We start from the raw sequence: 23,193 nt of genomic DNA on the forward strand, positions 1-23,193 counted from the left end.
TTTTTTAAAAAAACTTTTATTTATTTCAGTATTTCTACAGGACCCATCAGCTCCAAGTCAACTAGTTGTTCCAATCTAGTTGTGGAGGGCGCAGCTCACAGGGGCCCATGTGGGGATCGAACCGGCGACCTTGTTGCTAAGAGCACTGTGCTCTAACCAACTGAGCTAATGGGCCACCCCTAGACTTTTTAATTGAAGAAAAATTTTTACAAGGCCAAAGAGATTTAATTATTAACATATTTATCAGAAAGTTTGTTACTGTAACCCATGCTTTGTTTGAAACTTAATACTATCATCGTCAGATCAAGCTTTTGGAAGCTACACTCAAATAATGCTTCTTGTTCAAATGTAAAACATGTGTAAACACCTAGTACTACTATAGTTAAAAGTTTAACATCTTTAATATTATGAATAAAACTTTAACTGAACATATCAGCTGCTGGTATGTGTACTCATTCTGATATCATAATTATCTAACATTATCAACTTAATAAAGTAGCTTTAGAAAACTGACATTTTAACAATAACATACCAAGAACATCAAGTATTTAACATGCCTTAAATTACTGCTTTTGGGGAAGATGGGGGTACAGGCAAGAGAGAACAATTTGTATCAAAAGAGTACAGATTTAAGAACCTAATCCCAAGCAAACACAAAAATAACAGTAAGCTTTCACAATAGCAGTGTTTTAACATGTGGTGGAATAACTGTGGTCAGAAGAGGAAAAAAGTATAAGCTTCAGCAAGTACATTCTCAAGGGATATGATCGAAGAAAAATGAAAAATTAGATTTTTGTACTTCTCCCTTATGCATTTGAGAAATTCATCCAAGTCAATAAACAAACAGACATTCAGTAAATGGATATCTGATATAACTTAAATAACCTTACTGAAGTACGTATCACATCTGATCTCAAGAGACTGAGAATCTGGTAATATTCTCTTCCTAATCATTACTATAAAACAGAATGTATATTAATATTCCTATACCATTACAATAGGGCGATTCTAAGTGCGTTATATGGAGATCCTTGAACAGGAAGGTCCCCAATCCCTGTGGAAGCTCCCAGAAGATATATTAACGGGCTGTTTTGTACGAGCGAGAGATCATAACAGTAAACCCTGAATGGTGCCTTCCTAAGGTACTAGTTCATGAAGATCATCTGATCATAATTCGTTGTTTAGAAAACAAAAATTTGTTTCAATACAGTTACTAGTTTCTAGTTTGACTTTAGGACTTCTTACTTTCCCATAAAAGTTACAAAAATTGCTGTTTTCTTCCCAGATGTTTCTGTTTATAAAAGGAAGCAAAATGATACTTTAAAAAATAATACTCAAAAATATTGTGACAGCTTTTCATCTTATAGCATAAAGATCAGTTATTTCTCAAATTTATATCTATAATACTTCATTTATTAAACATGGAATGTTGCTTTTTGCGTCAACTTAAAAAAATTGTTTCATGGTCTTAGCTTGCAATAGTACTAAGCATGGATTCCATTTAACCGCTGAAATAATACCATGTCTGGAACATGTGCCCCATGAAATGAAAGGGTTAATGATAACGTCAAAAACCAATTACAGAACCGATAAGATCTATGTGATTTCTAATGGTGATTTATGTCACTAAAAAAGAAGCCTAGGGCCAGCCCGGTGGCTCAGGCGGTTGGAGCTCCGTACTCCTCACCCTGAAGGCTGCCAGTTCGATTCCCACATGGGCCAGTGGGCTCTCAACTACAAGGCTGCCGTTTTGATTCTTCCACTCCTGCAAGGGATGGTGGGCTCCGCCCCCTGCACCTAACAAAGGCAACTGGACCTGGAGCTCAGCTGCACCATCTACAACTAAAATTGAAAGGACAACAACTTGACTTGGAAAAAAGTCCTGAAATACACACTGTTCCCCAATAAACTCTAAAAAAAAAAAAAAAGACGCCTAACGAAGTCCCTGGAGAAACCAAACTCATTAAAAAGAAAAAATAAAACTGAAAAAGTAATAATACTAATTTTTAAAAAAAGCTGCATTTCAGTAACTACACTAAGCAACGTAAGCATGGAATGGGAAGGACAACTCAATTAGTAAAGTACCAGTTAAGGTGAAGTCAGTACAGGCAAGGGGACTTATGATATGCAATTCTTTATGATTTACACGCCACGACTGACACACATGGATGACTGATGGGAAGTTTGAAAAAGATTCTGAAGATTCCAGCAAAGTCCTGTCCTACCATCACTACTATTAGTAGAAACAAAACAAAACAAAACAAAACAAAACAGTGAAAGGAATAGATTTTACCACCAATATCAAGGACATTATAAAATTTAAAATTAAAATTAATGCTTATAGATTTATAAGTATCCAAGTTCCTTTCAGAAAGTATGAAAAACATTTTATTCAGAACAAAAATTCAGCAGTAGCATTGTATTTTTTACTATTTAAGGAGTTTAATTGAATATGTTATACAATTTATCTAAAATTCAAATATATCTCAAGAATTTTACTAAAGTAACTTCAGCTAATTTAAAATATTCTGATAATGTAACACTATACCAAGGTAATTGATTCATTTAATAAAAGGAATAAAAGAAAATATAAAGCATACACAAAAGTTGAAATACTTAGAATAAAATATTAGAAGAGTAAACATTGTCCTCATGTGACTTTTCATAAAATAAACACCCTGGTATGAAGAACAAGGATGCTCTCAGTTTCTTGCCAAGAAGGGTGTAACAGTAAGTAGACTCAGTCTGTTTTACCACCGTTTGTTTATAGCCAAATACAAAACATGCATTCTTAAAAGCAACACAGGAAATAATGATCGCTAGTTTTTTTGCTTACAGACTTATTTTTTCTTTCAACTCCTACCATAGTAAGGAAAACTGAAAACAAAATTTCTGTTTTAAAATGGTGACATAGTGATACCAGAAGGCCAAGAGGTATGTACACCTGTGTAATGACACTAATCTGAAGGCTGTAACACTCAAATATTCAAGCCAAGATTCAGCCACTAATGTTCTGAGTAATATAGTCACTTTTTAAAAATTGAGCATTTATTAATGCTTTCTATTCATGCCACACCTAGAATGGGGACGGGGAGGAAGAGGGGGTGAGGAGGGAAAGAGGAGAATGAAAGGGACCAGAGAGACAGGAGGAAGGAAAAGGAGTGTGTCTATCTCAAAATAACCTATAAGGTAAGAAACAGCATCCCTAGTTCCAACTGTGGTTCCCTAGTTCCCACTTTCCATAGTAGTGTTGACCCGTGTTGGACTCCCGGACAGTTCAAATACATTCCCACAAATGAGCCAGAAAAACAGCAAACATGCATTTTCAATTTTATTACTCTAAACGGAACCTTTATGTTTTTTGAAGACTGCATTTTTAATATTTCTCATAGATGTAGTAAAAAAATTAAAAATATAAAGCAAAAATAGATTTAAAGTATCTAAGTAGTAGATAAAATACCCACTTCAATACTGATGTTGAATTTGAAAAGACTCAGTGCGCTACAAAATTGCCTGAAAGTAAAAATCTCACTATAAACACGTCTTCTGCCTTCTCTTACTTTACTCCTCTCCTCATGTTAACCCATCTCTTTTCAAATGCATCTTCTGTACTAAATCTAATATTCTTATTCTGCTCATACCCTTTTACGTGACTAATAACACCGAGAAACAGAATCCTTCCAAGGAAATGAACTTGGCTCTAGGACTTCATCAGCCCATGACTGTCGAGGCAGACGTGGTTGCTACCAGAAAATGCTCGATTATCTATCTCCATGTCCTGGGTACAGGTCTCTAGCTACATGAACACAAATGTTGAAGCAAGTTCTCCTGCCACCAAATTAAGTAGATAAAAAAATTTTAATGGAATTGAGCAATCAGAAAAAAAATTAAACCTTAGTTAACGTAACAGTTATTTGAAAGAAGCTGACAAATAAAGCAATCAGTAATTTGTGTCTAACATGAATTCTCAGAAATTATGCTGGAGAGACTTACTACCACAGAGTTCTTCATTCTGATTTTTTTTAAAAGCCTATATATATATAGTTTGATAAAAATTACTTCTTGGAAAGTTCCAATTTGTCAATTTCTATACTGATGCATAAAAGTTTTCCCAATTTGTAAATGGAATTATAAGCACAATGAACAACATACAAACAATAAACACTAATTCCTACCACTTACTTAGGAACAGATTTTTCACCTCTACCTACCAGGAAGAGTGACTTATGAGCATGACATGATATCAAATAAGCTCACAGGGGCACTTCTGAGCTGTTGAATTATGAGTTAAATATACTTTCCACATACTAATCTATTACTTTAAATTAGTATTGATATCTGGACTTTGTATTATTAAATGTTAAACTGAAAGGTTTTGCTGTATTATTGAAAAATAAGAACAAAATTATGTGATACATGTCTAACACTGTAATAATAAGGAACAAAAGCCCAATCAAGAAATAACTTATCTCCAAGCAAAGAGTAGAGCTGCTCCTGAGCTGGTGCTAGAAGAGAAAACTAAGACCTGAGCCTCCAAAAGCAACCCTAACTCAGGGTTTGACTATCACCTGGTTCAGAGAACCACAATTACCTCTTTGTCTTAACAATGTTGCTGCCAACGCAATAGTTCCTACCATTAATGCTAGGTTTAAACCAAGGATGAGAAAGCAACTTACATGGAATGCACAGAGAAATCTAAAACTAAACTATGGGTACAGAGTAGCTGCTCAAAGAGAAAGGTGTAATAACAAAAGCTCCTAAAATAATGTAAGGCCTACGTTTGAGGTCACCTGGGAATTAACAGCTGCTTGCTTATTATGTGCTTCTAAATCCTCAAAAAGGTATTCTTACGAAGGATAATAAATGTCTTAAAAGATTTTGAATAACCACCTCACAAAGGAACTAAGATTAGAAAGACTTTACTGTGGTTTTCATCTTCTTTTATTTTATTGATAGTGGCATTAGTAAGGGGAAAAGATTCAAAAACTACTTTTAATGCTGTCTTGCCTACTTATATTCCTAATATACATATTAATACAAACTTTTGAAATATACAGTACCTGAAACTGAACTCTTGGACACTGGATCAGAGATAAATTAGTACCAATTTTCCTTACAATACTTCGAGATGAACCGTATGGCTTCCCAGACCAAAGTACCTGAGAAAAAGGAAAAACCAAAAGTTTAATTACAAGACTTACAGTATTACTGTAACACAACACACTGTACAATTAACTGCATAACATGCTGACACATTAATTATGGGATGAGAAATGTCTAAATGTTACGGGAAATGAGCTAATATTTCTCAATTAAGAATTAAAGGATATATATATGGCTGGTTATTAATGCAATAAAGTTTAATGTATTATACAAAAAACACAGACAAATAGTAATTGTAAAATAACACTATAAAACTATTTTCACACTATTCTGCAAAGAAAAGATAGCAAAATATACATAGTATACTATATATTCTGTTGTATTTTTAGAATTTTATATACACATAAATTTTTTAAAACTATGAGCTACTTTTGCTATCATGGACTTTCAAAACAAATCCAAATGAGTACACAGTTCACAATCTAAATTTGTACCATGTAGGCTGATGCATTTTGTTTGCTACTCAAGAACGCATGGGGTGGGGAGTGCAAAATCCAGTTGTACTCCATATTTTTGTAAGGCCGTGCCTTAGGGGAAAGGCGCCTTTCCCTAATTTACACAAAGATACTAAAAGGGCTAGTGATGGCCCTAATGAGCAGAATTTCCCAGATGAAATCATAAGACATACAGGACATTACGCTATGCTTAAAGCAAAAACAAATCCCCAGAGCGGAAAGCAAACAAAAAACACATGTAGAACGTTAAATCATTACAAATTGTACCTTGAAATTTCTCCCCAAGTATATGATCTTTCCTTAAAGAGAAAAACTATCCATCTGTTTTGAGTGCTACACTTGAAAGCCTGGACAGAAAAGGAGGTAAAGAGAGGTAGTATGCTATTACAAGCAATTTGAAAAGAAAAGAAAGAGACTGATATGACTATTATAAGTTAATTCATTAAACTTTAACATTCAATTATATCCTAAAAGAATAGTTTCAAATCAGCTGAAATGTATTCTGAGCAATGGACACTGACCCCTTCCCTTCCCCCACAGGTTCAAGCCATTGTTTCTCTGACTCAGCTCCCCGACCCATGCTGGTATTATGAGCCATGCCCCCCCACCCTTCCCCTTCTCCCCTCCCCTCCCCCGCTGAGGCAGTCAGTTGCCTCCGCTCAAGGCAGCTCATGCCAGCCCAGCCCTAGGCCGAGCTGTTGTTTACAATCTTAGCTGTAGAGGGTGCAGCGTACTGGGCCATGTGGGAATTGAACCAGCCACCTCGGTGTTAGGAGCACAGCGTTCCAACCTCCTGAGCCACGGGGCAGTCCCAGACACAGACCCCCTTTTTAAAGTCACCCCATGGCTATTTTAATTTAAAGAATGGAATTACTGTAACATAAATAGTACGATCAAGAAATAAGTGTTATAAAGAGTGGTGACTCCAACACATAACCCAAACTAGACATTTAGACTATTCTAAAAGCATGAACTCGCAAAATGAGCATAGAAGCAATCTGACTTGTTAGGGTTTAGAAACCAAATCCAATTAAGGGATAACGGTATGAGTTAAAGTAGGATCATATAATACCTCTGGCATCTGCCTCAGCTGTTACATAATTCTTACCATCAAGATGTTCAAAGTTTCACTGACTTTACCTGGTAGAATTCCAGAAAGTACTATAACCTACACTGCCTATTATAACCAACAAAAATATAACTCGTTTTGAAATATAAATTTAAAAGGTGGTACAGATTGAAAAATTGGTCAATAGAAAGACAAAACATCAATATTGAAGTATGAATATTAAACAAAGAATGTATGAGGCAAAGTTACTGTGACTTAGAAGGGAACTACCTGTAGCTCTGGAACTCAAATCATGCCTACCATGCTTATACAGAGGATTTTTACTTTAACAGTGCTAATAACGCATGAGGACTGAAATAAGGAAAACATCTGACTAGAGGAAAACGGGAAGCATCAGTTTAACAAAGTTAGCATAAGAGGCCAACAAAAAATAAAAACATGGCCAAGTAACTAAACAGACAGTATTTCAGCAAACTCTTTACCTTATACATGTTAATAGGTCTTGATCTTTTAAAAACAAATCCATAAAGCAACAGAATTTATACCATTTGGTCATTTCTCGAGTCTTCCATTTAGTCACAAGTCAAAACTCCCATTGGAGTAGTGGAACACTACGCGTCACAATGTGACAATTCCACAGTCTAACGTGAATCTCCTGTCCCTCCCAGTAAGCAAAGATCTGAACTGGAGATGAAGAAGACAATAGTTCACAGAGAAAAACTTAGAAAGGATTTGCCAAGGTCAGGAACGAAGGTTTCTGCCAGCTTGTAGCATTCCTTGCTATGCATGCTTCAGGGCTATTTCAACTATTACCTTCCCATCTGCTTACTATCAGAAGGAAAGAATACCAGGCGCCTTCTATCCAACACAAGGTAGACAAAGACTGAGCTTTTACTTAAAGGAATAAGCACACGATTTAGGCCTATACAAATTAAAGGAAGTGAAAAAACAGATTGTTCAATGTGATTATTTTTTCAAGCACACATAGCAGACTAACATAATGTTGTTCTTCTGTTACTTGTGAACTGCATAGAAGGTAGCACCAGGAAATAGGAAGTGTCTATGTAATATAATGATTAGAATATTTAGAAAGGAGAAGAGCCATCCCCTTTACTGGATTATAGAAAAAAGTGAGGGGAAAGAAGAGCTAATTTCCAGGAACTCTAAAACTAGGTCTTTATTTTTCCTAGTTAGCCCTCGTGGAGGGGGAGAAATTGTCAATGGCTGTGAAGAAAGAATGAACAGATGGTACTGAGAAGTCACCACCTGTACACCTGGGAGGCCCAAGTGCATCTCCTGCCCTAACGGTGGCTGAACTGTGTCATGTCAGTGTACTGAACTTGGAGAAGGAAAGAGTTTCTCCAAAGATAAACTTTGATTAATATTTTTTCAGACGTAAGAAAGAAGAAAGCTGTCAATACTAGACAATTCGATCTTAATAAGAATTCATTTCCCTTAAAAAGCAATTAAATAACTTATTTAATAACTACTAATAATCTAATAATGAATCTGTGTGGCGTGTGTGCTTGCATGTCTGTGTCTATTAAAGACAGTCCATGACATTTAGCAACAGTTTAAAAGGCATGACAGCAAGAAGGAGGAGGACCATAGGAATTTTATTTTTTAGTTGAGAAATGCTATTGCAAAAGTATTGAAGTGTGAGGCTGGCATCTGAAGCTGTCATCTGTCTCATCACCATGACTGCACTCAAGCTTTATGTGGTAATTCATTTGTTACAGACTGGTTTAATCTCCACTATTATTTGAGAGGCACCATTTAGCAGGAAAAAGTGTAAACTTAATTCTAAATAAATACATTTTTCTCAAGATAAACTATATAATGTTAATGCAAGGGTTCTTATTCTGGGGTTCACATATCCCTAAAATTACAAGCAAAATTGTGTGTATATATACAACATTTTTCTGGGAAGAAGGTCCACACCATTAATCAAATTTTCAGGGAGTCTAGATCCAACAGTGTGTGAATTCTTAACTCCAAGGGAGCCAGGAGAATATCAACAGTGTTAGGAGAGAGGGGCAGAGATAGGAAGATGAAACTCTAACAATTTCAAAATCCTCCACTGAAGATAACACTTCCTCCAGTTCTCTTCTTCCTTACTCTCAACTCCCAGCCACATTCACATTCTTCTTCCAAAGCACAAAAAGAGAACAAGGGTATAATTTTTAAGTATTACGGGAAATATATTACTAGTACAAATTATATATTTGCTATAACCTTTTTCAACATAAAATACTGAGATTGATCAGAATCACATTAGCTTCACACTATTCTTGCATTCTCTATTTAAAAAATATTTTTGCAAAAAAAAATATATATATATTTTTGCTTCAGGACTTAAGTATAATGACAGACTGAGAACCAAGTTTGGACAGATGTGAATACACGGTTTTAAATTCAAACAAATGTTGAGGCAAACGGAAAGCAGTAAAAACAGAGAAGGCATGACAGCGATAAGCCTGGCTCTAACACTAGGCTCTAGCACTTAACACCTACATAAAGCCGGTCCCGCCATGCTTCCGCTTCCTCAGCTATAAAATGGAGACAGTATCTACTTCCTGAGCCGATGACCGTTAAATGAGTTCAAGTATTTATATATGTCTTTAACAAATATTAAGTCTTTTCCCGTTTTTAGTATAAGAGGTACTAAAGTACACTAAAATGAGGAAGGGTTTTAGAATCAGAATTGGGTTCATATTACAGCTCTGCCGTTTATTAGGTAACGTTGGTCAAGACAGTTAAACACACTGAGACTCTGGTTCATCGTGTTTTAAAAAAAAAAGGTGTCATTCTAGTGAACATACATAATATATGTAAAAGAACTGGGCTAGTAAGCCAATCAGTGAGAGCTATTACGGTGGTGCTGATGTGTATAGTAAATACAAAAAGCTACTCATCACCAGATGTTCTCGTGGTTAAAACAAAACCTTGATCTCAAAGGTTATACTTTTCTTTTTCTTGGCAGATAAAATACGAAAAGTATGAAGGCAGTTTCTGCTCTCAGAACACTTTTTCAAATATAGTATCAAGTTCGTTTATATCAAACCACTGAGACATTACATATTTATCATTGAAAGGTGAAGCTACAAAGTTTTTTGGAATTTTCAGATACCCAAGGGTAAAATCTTGGTAGACTGTATGTACCTTTCTATTCTTAGGAGGCAGGCTGAGCGATCTTGTAAACTAAGACAGAAAATAAAGGAGCAAATTGCTCTTTGTTAGAAGAAAACTTGTTTTATATAAATTTTCAGTTAACTGATTAAAGTTGATGGTTATGTTACATAAAAAAAATGATCTTGTTCATCTGCTATTAGTGGAAAGGGCCCTCAGTTGTGATTACAATATTGGGAGAAAGTTAATGTTCTGTTAGCTGGTCCATTCTTTGATAAAAGACACCCATTTACAGCTCAAAAAAAAGCTAAATAAAGTGTTATCTGTTCCTGAAAGAAAATCCTGTACTTTGGCCTCAATCAGCATCAGTCACATTCACCTGACTTGGGGTGCAGGTGTGGGGATGACAGAGCAAAACCAAAGGACAGTAACCTCTACTGAATAGACCTAGACTATATACACGCCAGTGTACTAGGTGCTTTACATACAGCGTCATTTTACCTGCATGCTAACTCTGCAGTAGCTCCTCTTATCTGTAATTTGTAGATGAGGAAAGTAACTGGCAAAGATAAATTTCAGACCTAGGTTTGTTTGAATCTAGGACCTACATTCTTTCCACTAAAGTATACTTCTTACTAAAATTGCAAATAAATAGGATTCATAAATTGTGAAGCTTCACTTTTAGGGAATCATAAGTAATAAACGCTTCACATTTTTCTGAAAGCAAAAGATTCTTTTGCTGTCAGTACTAAAATGTTAATCACAAATAAGAAAGGCGGTGTAGCTGCCTTAAGTGAACTCCCAAACACAGGAAGATGTAACTAAAAAAGATGAAAATGCTATTAACTTTACAAACTATTTTCCTATTCTTTATCCTCAAGCTAATAATCCCAAAATTATACAGTTATATAAAAGATAATTTTATTTGGTTCTTTGCTTTTCATCTCCAAAGAAAACAGATGTAACTTCGGGGGAATCAGAGGGGGTCTCACAGTTCGAGTTTTTCTTAAGCTATTAAAAGACACAAAAACAAAACAGTAAAAGTAGTGCATTAAAAATTACACCCATCCTCAAATTATGTTTTCTGCCCGTATCTTTAATAAATAAAACTTAATTCCATGTCACTGATGTCAAGATCAGAACATCTTTGGCACAGAAAAACCATATTATACTAATCTTTTTCTTTATATCTATAGTTGTTATATTTTAGGAGACATGACTTACCCTTTACTTTAAACAGTTGTGTGACAAACTACATTATAACACCATTCAATATTAACAGTTCTATAATACTGAGTTGTCATGTGTTAGTCAAACATATTTTATTCAATGATTTCTACATATATTTAAGACTTTTTCACCCTAGTAACCAACGCATTGCTTTTAACAGTCAAATGAATATTGGTAAGTTTTCAATGTAACCCAGAAAGTTACTACCTTACTTGGGATGCTAGGTGAAGATTTACTTCTATCATTTAAATAGGAAGCAAATCAAAATAGTACATAAACATAGTGAATTCAAAATGTTGGGGTCATATATAGATTAATTTCACTTTCTCAGAAAAAATGCTTAAAACATCTAAATGTCTGGATTTTAAAAATGAATTTTGAGCACTCACCGATTGCATGCTTACTCCAGCCTGTTGTAAAACCATCCTAATTAGGCGCTTAATCCAGTCAAGCATCTAGATGGCAAAGTCTCTCCAAATTTGCATTTCAAGTACTTCAGGCACACATAGCAGCACATGGTCCATAAAGCACACTGAAATTTTTAAAATGAAATAGTGATTACTTAGAATCTTTACTGTCTGCAGCATGTCTGACAAAGTAAGTCTAGTCTAAAACATTTAAAAAGTACGTGTGTAAATTTACTTAAGAGAAAACAATTTTGCTTGTAATCAGCTTTGAAAACACCTAATGATACAATTTCTTAAGTATTTTTTTCCAGTCAAGGTTCTTAGTTGGAAGCAACAAAAACCTACTTATGGCTAATTTAAGAAACATATTTATGAAAAAATATCAAGGAGAGAACAATCTTAACAGAATCTGACCTACAGGCTACACAGCCAGGAAAGACATCCAATTGTAGCAGAATTGGTCCTGGGAAGACACCACTGTAACTGCTACTGCCACCCCTGACAGAACAGTTTCCCAGGGCGCACTTTTCTGTCTCACTGGCTCCTGAGTTGCTGTCCATATTGATGGCATTTGCTGGCCAAATCTACCTGGCTGTAGTTATAAGCAAGTTCTGTCTCCCACCAAAAATCATAAAGGAATTCCAGAAATATGGAACAGTAATTCAGATGCTCTTAGATCAAAAGTAACAACAAAAGTCTTTTCACACGCACTGGCGCATTTTAACCGCTGCCACTCACCCCTCTCCATCAATACACTGCATATCTGATAGAATTAAACTGTTAACTCGTAAGGTATAAACCAGTTTACTGGAAGTGTTGGTCTCCAATGAGAAAGGAGTTTGCACCAGACTATAAATCAATACACTTCTTCCCCATCAAGGTAGTCTTGATTAAAAAACAAACAAATAAAAAAAAAAAAAACCACAACAGCTGAACAAAACAGTATACTTAGTGATACATTTCATTTACACTCTGATGTAGTAAGTTCATCCCATCATGGACCAGAAACAAAGAGTTTGTGTTCTATACTTTGAAAAGAATTTTATGAACAATTATAGAGGATGCTAGTGGTGGTGGTGATAGATTAGTGCCACAAATATACCAGACACTGGGTAAAACATGAACTAAAGAGTCAGGCCCTAACGACAGATGATAGTATGTAATAGATTCCAAACACTGGCAGGAAAATACAATTTGATAACTATGAAACGGTCATGACTAGAATTTTGGTGAGACGTATACTTTAATGTACCAATATCTATTATTGCTTGTAAGAATGAACATCAAGCATTAATGGGAATAAAAAATGTAAAGGACTAAAAATAATGTCAAAGCTGGAAATGACTGACAAAAAAAGTGATCAGAGAAAAAGGATGGTTTTATGTAGAATTTGAAAATCTATTGCATTTTTTTGAGATAGAAATTAGAAAAGTACACCAGTTTTAAGTGTCCAGCTTGATGAATTTTTTTTAAACTAACTTTTTTTTTTTTTTTTTTTAAAGGAGGGTGCAGCTCACAGTGGCCCATGTGGGGATCAAACCGGCAACCTTGGTGTTATCAGCTCTAACCAACTGAGCTAACCGGCCGCCCCCTTGATGTTTTATAAAGGCATAAATCTGTGCAACCACCATCCATATCAAGATATAAAACATTTCCAGAACCCTAAAAACTACCTTGAGCCTCTACCCAGTCGATATCCATGCCCCACCTACCTAACCACTAAACTAACTTTAAAAGCAAATATTAGACTCTGTTTTAGGGATGGTACACTACAAATTAAAAATAAAAGTTCTTCATCTGGCACCAAAATGTTAGAATAAAGCTTTTTTAGGAAAATCGTCAGGTCTTAAAGGGTTCGTGCACAAACTCACATGCTCCATGCTCCAGCACAGAAGCAGCAGTTTGAGAAGCGCCTGGGTCATACGAGGAATTAAACTAACTTCAGGGCAAGCATTGGAGAAGCAGGCACTGGAAGGAACTCTCTCGGGACAGAAATGCTGGCGGATACCAACGCTCCTTTTTTGAGCTCTCCTCTCACCTAGCTGGCATAAAATCTGTTAACTCTCCATTAACCTAGCTAACACCCACCACGCTGCCCTGGCGTTTCCCTGAAACTACTCCCCATGCCACCCAAGTGCCCGGGCAGCCTCATCCAGCAGCCCTACACTCCACACAAGCAGCGGCCAGCGCCAGGCACATACCAGTCTCTCCCAAATGCCCTCAAGGCCAGCACAAGCAGTGACCAGCTTCTGCTCACATGAGAGCTCCTATCAAGTGGCCCCAAGCCTGGCACAAGAGGGACTGGCTTGGGCTCGAGCTGTAGCTCCTACCAAGGGGCTGCAAGCCCAGCACAAGTGGCGGCTGGCTGGCTTGCATCATAGCCTCTCTCAAGTGCCTCCACGCCCTGCACAAGTGGTGACAGGTGACAGTGAACAGCCACCTCTCCCATCATCACTCCTACCAAATGGCCCCAAGGCAGGCACAGTGGACTCAGCCTGCACCACAGCCCCTCCCAAGCCCCGCCTCAGCTCACTGCCCTTCCTAAGAGGCTCCAGACCCAGCACACCCAGCCTGAACCACACCAGCGCTCCACCACCTACGAACCCAACAGGCTGTCCAGGCTGGTACCAGGGCCCCACTAAAGCAACTTCCACTCACGCCAGCCCCCCGTACAATAGCTTGTGTACTGTAATCAGGACCCATCCTCACAGCCAGCTTCCCTGATGGTCAACCATACCCAACAATGTGCCCACAGCAGCCTCAGCCCAACCATAACAGGTGGGCACAAGCAACCCACATGGGGACACCGCTGGAGCACCCAGCTCTGGTGAACCGGGGGGACTGCAACCTTGGGCCCCACAGGACACTGTCTAAATAAGGCCACTCTTACAAGACCGGGAGACACAGTGGATCTACCTAGTACATAGAAATAAACAGAGACTCAGCTAAAATGAGAAAACGTAGTCCAAATGAAATAACAGGACAAAACTCCAGAGAGGAAAGGCGGGGGGGGGCGAGGGGGGGGAAGGGCGGGAAACGGGAAGAAATGGAGATAAGCAATCTACCAGATAGAGTTTAAATGATGGTTATAAAGATTAACAAACTCAGAAGAGTAGATTAATTCAGTGAGAACTTTACCAGAGAGAGAAAAACAGAAAAAAGAACCAATCAAAACTTAAGAATACAATAACTGAAATGAAAAATACACTAGAGGGAATCAACAGCAGATTAGATAAAGCAGAAAAATGAATCACACTTCAGATGGAGACACACATAAACTGAAAGTGAAGAGATGGAAAAAGGTATCTCATGCAAATTGAAACAAAAGCTAGGGTAGCCATACTTTTATCAGACAAAATAGACTTTAAAACAAAGGCTGTAACGAGATAAAGGGTATAACACCGTTATAAAGGGACCAATGCAACTAGAGGACGTAACTCTTGTAAAACATCTATATACCCAATGTAGGAGCACTTTCATACATAAAGCAAATAGTAACTGACATAACAGGAGAGACTGACAGTAATACAACAGTAGTAGTAGATTCTAACACCCAGACAGATAATCCAGACAGAAAATCAACAAGGAAACAGTGGCTTCAAATGACACACCAGGGAAGATGGACTTAACAGACATTTACAGAATATTCCACCCAAAACCAGAAGAATACACATTCAAGTGCACATGGAACAATTTCAGGATAGACAACATCTTGGGGGCACAAAACAAGTCTCAATCAATTCAAGAAGATTGAAATCACATCAACTATCTTCTCTGGTAACGATAGTGTGAACTGAGAAATCACAAGAACACTGGAAAAAAACAAATGTGAAGGCTAAACAACAGGCTACTAAACAATCAATGGTTTAACAAGTTCAAAGAAGAAATATAAAGATATCTTGAAACAAATGAAAAGGAAAATATAACAATACAAAAATCTACGGAACACAGTAAAAGCAGTTCTAAAAACGAAATTCATAGTGATACAGGCCCGCTTCAACAAAAAAGAAAAATCTCACATGAGCAATCTAACCTTACACATAAAGAAACTAGAAAAAGAACAAAGCCCAAAGTGAAAAGAAAGGAAAAAAATAAATGAAATAGAAATTTAAAAAATGGAAAAGATCAATGAAATTAAGAGCTGGATCTTTGAAAAGATAAAATTGATTAGCCACACTAATCAAGAATAAAAAAGAGCCCAAATTAATCAGAAATTAAAAAGTGACAACTGATATGACAGAAATACAAAGAATTATAGAAAATACTAAGAACCATTATATGCCAACAAACTGCACAACCTAGTAGATAAATTCCTAAAAATACACAACCTTCCAAGACTGAACCAGTAAGAAACAGATAATCTGAACAGACCGATTACTGGTAATGAAACTGAATTAGTAATAAAAAAACTATGGACAAACAAAAGTCCAGGGGTCCAGACGGTTTCTCAGGTGAATTCCATCAAACATTCAAAGAAGAATACCTACCCTTCTCAAACTATTAAAAAAGAAAATCGAAGAGGAAAAGCTCCCAAACTCCTTCCATGAGTCTAGCATTACCCTGATACCAACACCAAACAAAGACATCACAAAACTAAGAAAATTACAGGACAATGTCCCTGATGAACATAGATGCAAAAACCCTCAACAAAACATTAGCAAACTGAATTCAGCAATACATTAAAAAGATCTTACACCTTGATTAAGGGGGATTCATTCCTGGTATGCAAGGTTGGTTCAATATCTGCAAATCAAACAATGTGACACACCACATAAACAAAATGAGGGATAAAAATCATATGATCATCTCAATAGATGCAGAAAAAGCATTTGACAAAATCCAGCATCCACTTATGATAAAAACTCTCAGCAAAATGGGTACAGAGGAAACATGTACCAACATGATAAAGGCTACATAACTACAAACCCACAGCTAACATCATACTCAATGGTGAAAAAGCTGAAAACGTTTTCTCTAAGGTCAGGAACAAGACAAGGATGCCCACTCATCACTTTATTCAACATAGTATTGGAAGTCCTAACCACATCAATCATACAAGGGAAAAAAAGGCATCCAAATTGGAAAGAAGTAAAACTGTCATTATTTACAGATGATATAACACTGTATATAGAAAACCCTCAAGATGCCACCAAATAATTAATAGAAGAAATGAATTCAGTAAAGTTGTAGGATACAACATCAATATTAAAAAATGTTGCATTTTATACCCTAATAATGAATTATAAGAAAGAGAAATTAAGAAAACAATCCCATTTACAACTGCTTAAAAAACAACAAAAAAACACACCTAGGAATAAATTTAACCAAGGAGGTAAAAGACCTATACTTGGAAAATTGTAAGGCACTGATGAAAGAAAATGAATAAAACACAAATAAATGGAAGGCTATACTGTGCTTATGGATTATAAGGTTAAATATCATTAACATGTCCATTATTACCCAAAGCAATCAACATATTCAGTGAAATCCCTATCAAAATACCAACGGCATTTTTCACAGAAATAGAATAAATAATTCTAAAATTTGTAAGGAACCACAAAAGACCCCAAATAGCTAAAGCAATATTAAGAAAAAAGAACAAAGTTGGAGGTATCATGCTACCTCATTTCAAACTATACTAACAAAGCTATAGGTAATCAAAACAATATAGTACAGGCACACACACAGACCAATGGAACAGAATGGAGAGCCCAGAAACAAACACACGCTTATACATCAATTAATCTAAGTAAAGACAGAATCTTCAATAAATGTTTCTGAGAAAACTGGACACACATACATACCGTGTTTCCCTGAAAATAACACCAAGCCAGACAATCAGCTCTAATGCGTCTTTTGGAGCAAAAATTAATATAAGACCCGGTCTTATTTTACTATAAGACTAGATCCTATATAACACCAGGTATAATATAATATAATATCATACCGGGTCTTATATAAGACCAGGTCTTATGTAATATGTAACACTGAGTCTTATACTAATTTTTGCTCCAAAAGACTCATTAGACATTACTGTCGGCTAGGTCTTATTTTTGAGGAAACACGGTACTAACCTCACATTTTGCTGTGGCTATAAATGTACCACCCCCAATCTCAACTGGGCCCTCACTGCTGCCTAGCATTCTAGGAAAATTTTATTTTCTTCCTCTTCTTCCTCTTCCATTCTGCAGAGGTCCAATTTCAAGCATTCTCCATGCTATCCAAATCTCTCCAACCCTTCCTCCATCATTTCTCACCAGATGACGAAGCACACTACTTCAAGTAATAGAGAAGTCATCTGACAAGAAATCCCTCAAAGTCCTGTTACTCCACATGCCACACCTGCACCTATTCCGACCCCCTCTCTCCTGTTCCTCCTTCCAACTAAGTGTTTAGGATCCACCTACTCACCTCACAGGTCTCATTACACCAGCGCCATCCTCTATTACAGAAATTCTCTCTCCTCTCCCTTAACTTCAATCACGTGCCATCTTCTGGTTTCTACCATCTGCATTTAAACCAAATAAAAAACTGAACTCCTTAACATTCCTCCTAAATCTGTTGCTCAAATGTGTTCCCTACGTCAGAAAATGTCTTCAATATTGTCAGTTATTTCTTCTTTCTCTCATTTTCTACAATGAGTCAAGTTCTATTTTTCCTCATAAATATATCAGATCCCACTTCCATTGCCCTTACTGTTGTTCTACGCCTGCTCTATTATTAAACAAAATCTATTAACTAGACTAGTTGCCCCTCCCCCAATTTTGCTCTTCATTCTCAATATTGATGTCCTTTATAAATTGGTCTCTATTCTTTCCTATCCTCCCCATCTTTCACACTCTACTCTTTGATCCTGTCACAGACATAATTCTGGAAATTTAACGTGCTCTCTGGACTTTTATCCAGTATTCCACTTCCTTACTGTACCCCTATACCGAGCTAGCTCCTACTAATCCTTTGTTTCAACTTAGCTATCACCGCCTCCAAGAGGTCTTTCCGGATTAATCACAATTAGGGCCATCCTGTCCGTATGAACTGCCCTACGTAGCACAGTAAAACAATGTACCTAAAACTGCTTACCTCCTCCACTGTACTTTAATTACCTTAAAAGCAAAAATTCTATCTTATTCATCACAGCAACCCCAGAATTTAGCAGTGCATGGCATAGAATGGTCAATTCCTATTTGAATATTAAATGAAAGACATCTAAGCCCAAGCCAGTACCTTTTCTACTCTCAATTGTAGGCAAATGTCTAAGAAGAATTTTGCTTCCATTTATCAGTGAATGAGGTAATATTAGACATACCTTCCTTCCACTGAGGACAGTAAATAAGCTGGACAAAAATCATCTATTTGAAAGCATCAGAGAACTACCAAGGCAGAGAAGTATAACCAGACCAAGAGCTGGTTCTTTGAAAAGACTAATACAAAAGATTGACCTTTAATGAGATTTGTCAAGGAGAGAAGGCACCTATTACCAACATCAGGAATGAAATGGACATGACTATGTATCCTACATGCATTAATAAAAGCATAAAAAGCAAAACAAAGCTACAATATAAGTTACTATGGATGGGGGTTGGTAACAGAAGGGGTGGAGTTTTCTGGAGTGCATACAACTTTCTATTTCTTAACCAGGGTGGTCATTACATAGATATTTGCTCTGTGATAAGTTATTGCACTGCACATTTCTGTTTGTTCATTTTTCTGTTACACTTTGCCTGTTTTGTACTTCAAAACAAAAAAGGTTTGGAAAAAGATGTCTCAGAATCAGGCTGCATTTTGCTTCCTAGGTGCTGTTGGACTATCTATATAACTTCTAGAAATTTTATAATGGCATGGCTTATAGTCACATCTATCCCAGCATAGTTATCATTATGTATTATGGGGAGGAGCGATTGGCAGGGCAGAAGAAAAAACCAAGACTATATGAGAATTAGATAAACTCTGAAAACAGACTTTCTTTTCATTCCACAAATACTATGAAAATATATACTAGTGCAGAGTTAGACCAATTAAAGTTCATGGCTATCACATCAAAGATAATACAAAATACAGTAGACTTCCCTTATTCACAGTTTTGCTTTTCCCAGTTTGTTACCCAGAGTCAACTGTGGTATGAAAATATGAAATGGAAAATTCCAGAAATATACAACGCATAATTTTTAAATTGTGCACCCTTCTGAATGGTGTGATGAAATTTCACTGACCCGTTCCGTCCCATCAGGGTAATGAGTCATTCCTTTGTCCAGTGTGTCCAGGCTCTATATACTGCCCGCCAGACCCCCACAGTATCAAAGTACCATGTGTGTTCAAGGAACCCTGATAGTAGTAATTCTACGTCACTACTAGAATTAAGGATGACCTACGTCATTCGCCTCAATTCATCTCATCACGTAGGCACTATATCATCACCACAAGAGTACAGTACAATATATTTTGAGAAACCACATTCACTTAACTTTCATTACAATATATTGTAATAATTGTTCTATTTTGTTACTATTGTTAATCTCTTAATGTGCTTAATTTATAAATTGAACTTTATCATAGGTATGGATGTATAGGAAAAAATAGTACACATAGGTTTCAGTACTATCGGCAGTTTAAGGCATCCACTGGGAGTTGTAAGCGTATCCCCTGAGGATAAGGGGGAACTACTGTAATACTGCTTACAACTATTGCAATGTATGTTTTTAAGGTAGTTATAGTAATTTTCAGAAGTTAGCAGTGTAATTTCACAATAACTCTGTTAGCAATAATAACAAAGTAGTCATTAAATTTAAAATGCCAAAAACTTTAAAAGCTACAACATTAATGTAGGGCTTATTTTTATAAGGTCTTTGGAAACTACTCAAGGAAATTGCCATTTATCTTCATGAGAGAGGAGTATGACCATTTTACAGGAGATGTAGGGAGTCTAGGAAGATTAATAGAACAGTCTTATTCACTTGACTAAATTATTAGAATAAGATTTCCAGTTCCCAGAACACTAAAAGATCAGCTAACCCATATCAGTGCATCCCAAATGACAGCCTACATTCTGGTGTCAAACAATGATAACAGAAAAATAAGGACCATGAAGTAAAAAACAAAAACTTATTTAAAGTTACTATACTTTGAGAATATGTCCTTCTTACCTTTTTGGTGTAAAAATGTCTTTTCTTTTAGGGTATGGGAACAGTAGATGGCTGTTACTTGATTTTTTACCAGATGTACTTAACTGTCACAATGAAAAGTTGTCAACCCTGTGTCAAAATGCCTTACCCTACTTTCTAGAAATTAAATTTGAAATTCAAGTCTAGTGACCACTACTACACTTCACATCAGTCTAGTTGAGACTTTAAATCAGAACACTTTACCATAATGTAAAACAATGATATAGTATTTGGCCTATGGGAACAACTTACTGGCAATAATTCAGCATTGGTAATCTACACTCTTCATGCAAAATTAAGTACACTGCTACATTCCCAGCACTTAGCACATATTATAAATGTCATTTGTTTTCAGTTCACAAATGAATAAATCTCATGACCTATACTACATCTCTTAAGAACAAAACAAAATGTTTACATACGAAGTCCAAGAACACAAGTTAATTAAAATTTGATGAAAATTCTTTCAAGTTAGTGGGTTTTAGCTATGGAACCAAATTCGTGAAGAACACTTCTGTAACATTTTTAGAGGTCAACTATCTATGATATAAAAGGTTAGAGGTAGTCATATTTCAATTTGAACTAAAGGTCTGCCATTTTCATGTAAGGATCTCTGAAATATAACCTTACAGTGAATATCAGTATTTTCTTCTTAAAATATTTTTATTTTAAGCATTTCTACGCAAAAGAATTAAGTACTCTGGCATCAATTTAAAAATAATTTTTTAAAAATATTTTTAATTTTTTAAATTAGTTTCAGGTGTACAGAGCAACGTTAATAGACATTTAAACCCCTCATAAAGTGATAACCCACACCCCAAGCTACTACCCCTCTGACATCTTGTATAGCTGTTACAATACCACTGACTATCTTCCCTATGTTGTACTCCACATCGCATGACTATATCTACCTATATATTTAGTTATGGTTGACATTCAATATTATTCTACTTCAGCTTCAGGTGTATAGTGCATTGGTCAGGCATCTACACAGTCTGTGACGTGATCCCCCTGATAGGTCCAGTGCACATCTGACACCTTATATGATCTTTACAACTTTGTTGATTCTATTCCTCATACTGTATTAACTACCAATTTGTATTTCTTAATACCTTCACCTTTTTTACCCTGATCCCAACTCCATTCCTATCACCCTGATAGATCTAGTACCTATCTGGCACCATCCCTAGTAATTACAATATTGTTGACTATATTCCTTATGCTATAACCTACATCACCATGGCTACTGTATAACACCCAATTTGTTCTTATTAATCCCTTCCCCTTTCACCCACCCTTAAGCCCCCTCCCATCTTAAAGAAGTCCCTCTAAGAGTCCTTGTAATACTGGTTTGGTGGTGATGAACTCCTTCAGCTTTTTCTCGTCTGGGCAGCTCCTTATCTGTCCTTCAATTCTAAATGACAGCCTTGCTGGGTAGAGCAATCTTGGTTGTATGCTGTTGCTTTTTATTATTTGGAATATTTCCTGGCACTCCCTTCTTGCCTGCAAAGTTTCTGTTGAGAAATCATCTGACAGTCTTATGGGGGCTCCCTTGTAGGTAACTGCTTTTCTCTTGCTGCTTTTAAGATTCTCTCTTTGTATTTAACCTTTGGCATTTTAATTATGGTGTGTCTTGGTGTTGGCCTCTTTGGGATTATCTTGGTTGGGACTCTTTGCTTCCTGGGCTTGTATGTCTATTTCCTTCACCAGGTTAGGAGTTTTCTGTCATTATTTCTTCAAGTAGGTTTTCAATTCCTTGCTCTCTCTCTTTTCTCCTTCTGGTACCCCTATAATGAGAATGTTGGTACACTTGATCTTGTCCCAGAGGCCCCTTAAACTCTCCTCAATGTTTTGGATTCTTTTTTCTTTTTGCTGTTCTGCTTGGGTGTTTTCTGCTACCTTATCTACTACATTGCTGGTTGGATCCTGTTTTATCTAATCTACTGCTGATTCCCTACAATGTATTCTTTGTTTCCATTATTGTATCCTTTATTTCTGACTGGTTCTTTTTCATGGTTTCCATCTCCATTTTTATGAAATTATTGAGCATTCTTATAACCAGTGTTTGGAACTCTGCATCTGACAGACTGCTTATCTCCGTTTTGCTTAGTTCTTTTTCTGGAGCTTTGGTCTGTTCTTTCATTTGGGATATGTTTCTTTGTCTCCCCATTTTGGCTGCCTCTGTGTTTGTTTCTATGTATTATGTAGGGCTGCTACGTATTCCGGTCTTAATAGAGTGGCCTTATGTAGTAGGTGTGCGTGGGGTTCAGTGGCTCCAGATGCGTCCCTTGTGTGGGTTGTGTGCCCTCCTCGTGTAGTTGAGCCTTGGTTGATAATTGCACATGAATGTGAGGGACTGACCCTTGGGCTCACTGGTTGTAAGGACTGGCCTTGACTGCAGTGGAAGGGTTGTTGTGCAGGGGCTGACCCTATAGAGCAGGATCGGCCTCAGCAAGACTCTAGTGCCTGCCAATCCACCCCGGGTATGTCGTACTTGGAGATGGTTGGGTGATGCTCCAGCTCATTTTGAAGCTGGCCACTGGGGGCACCAGCCCCAGGACCACCTTGGAGGGGATCCGCTT

At 36.7% G+C, this 23,193-nt stretch overlaps 1 protein-coding gene across 2 annotated transcripts in view; it reads right to left on the bottom strand.

Moving 5' to 3' along the window:
• MTFR1 (mitochondrial fission regulator 1) overlaps positions 1-23,193 on the bottom strand; it is a 49,386-nt gene that overhangs the window by 19,317 nt on the left and 6,876 nt on the right. For both annotated transcript variants that reach the window (XM_074318929.1, XM_074318930.1), the window contains exons 2-3: positions 11,436-11,578; positions 5,061-5,159 (exon numbers count right to left, since the gene is read on the bottom strand). In XM_074318929.1, coding sequence (XP_074175030.1) covers positions 5,061-5,159; positions 11,436-11,501 — 165 coding nt within the window. In that variant the 5' untranslated portion in view covers positions 11,502-11,578. The remainder of the gene's footprint in view (positions 1-5,060; positions 5,160-11,435; positions 11,579-23,193) is intronic.

This window comes from Rhinolophus sinicus, linkage group LG14 (genome assembly GCF_036562045.2).
Source record: "Rhinolophus sinicus isolate RSC01 linkage group LG14, ASM3656204v1, whole genome shotgun sequence".
Taxonomy (NCBI): Eukaryota; Metazoa; Chordata; class Mammalia; order Chiroptera; family Rhinolophidae; genus Rhinolophus; species Rhinolophus sinicus.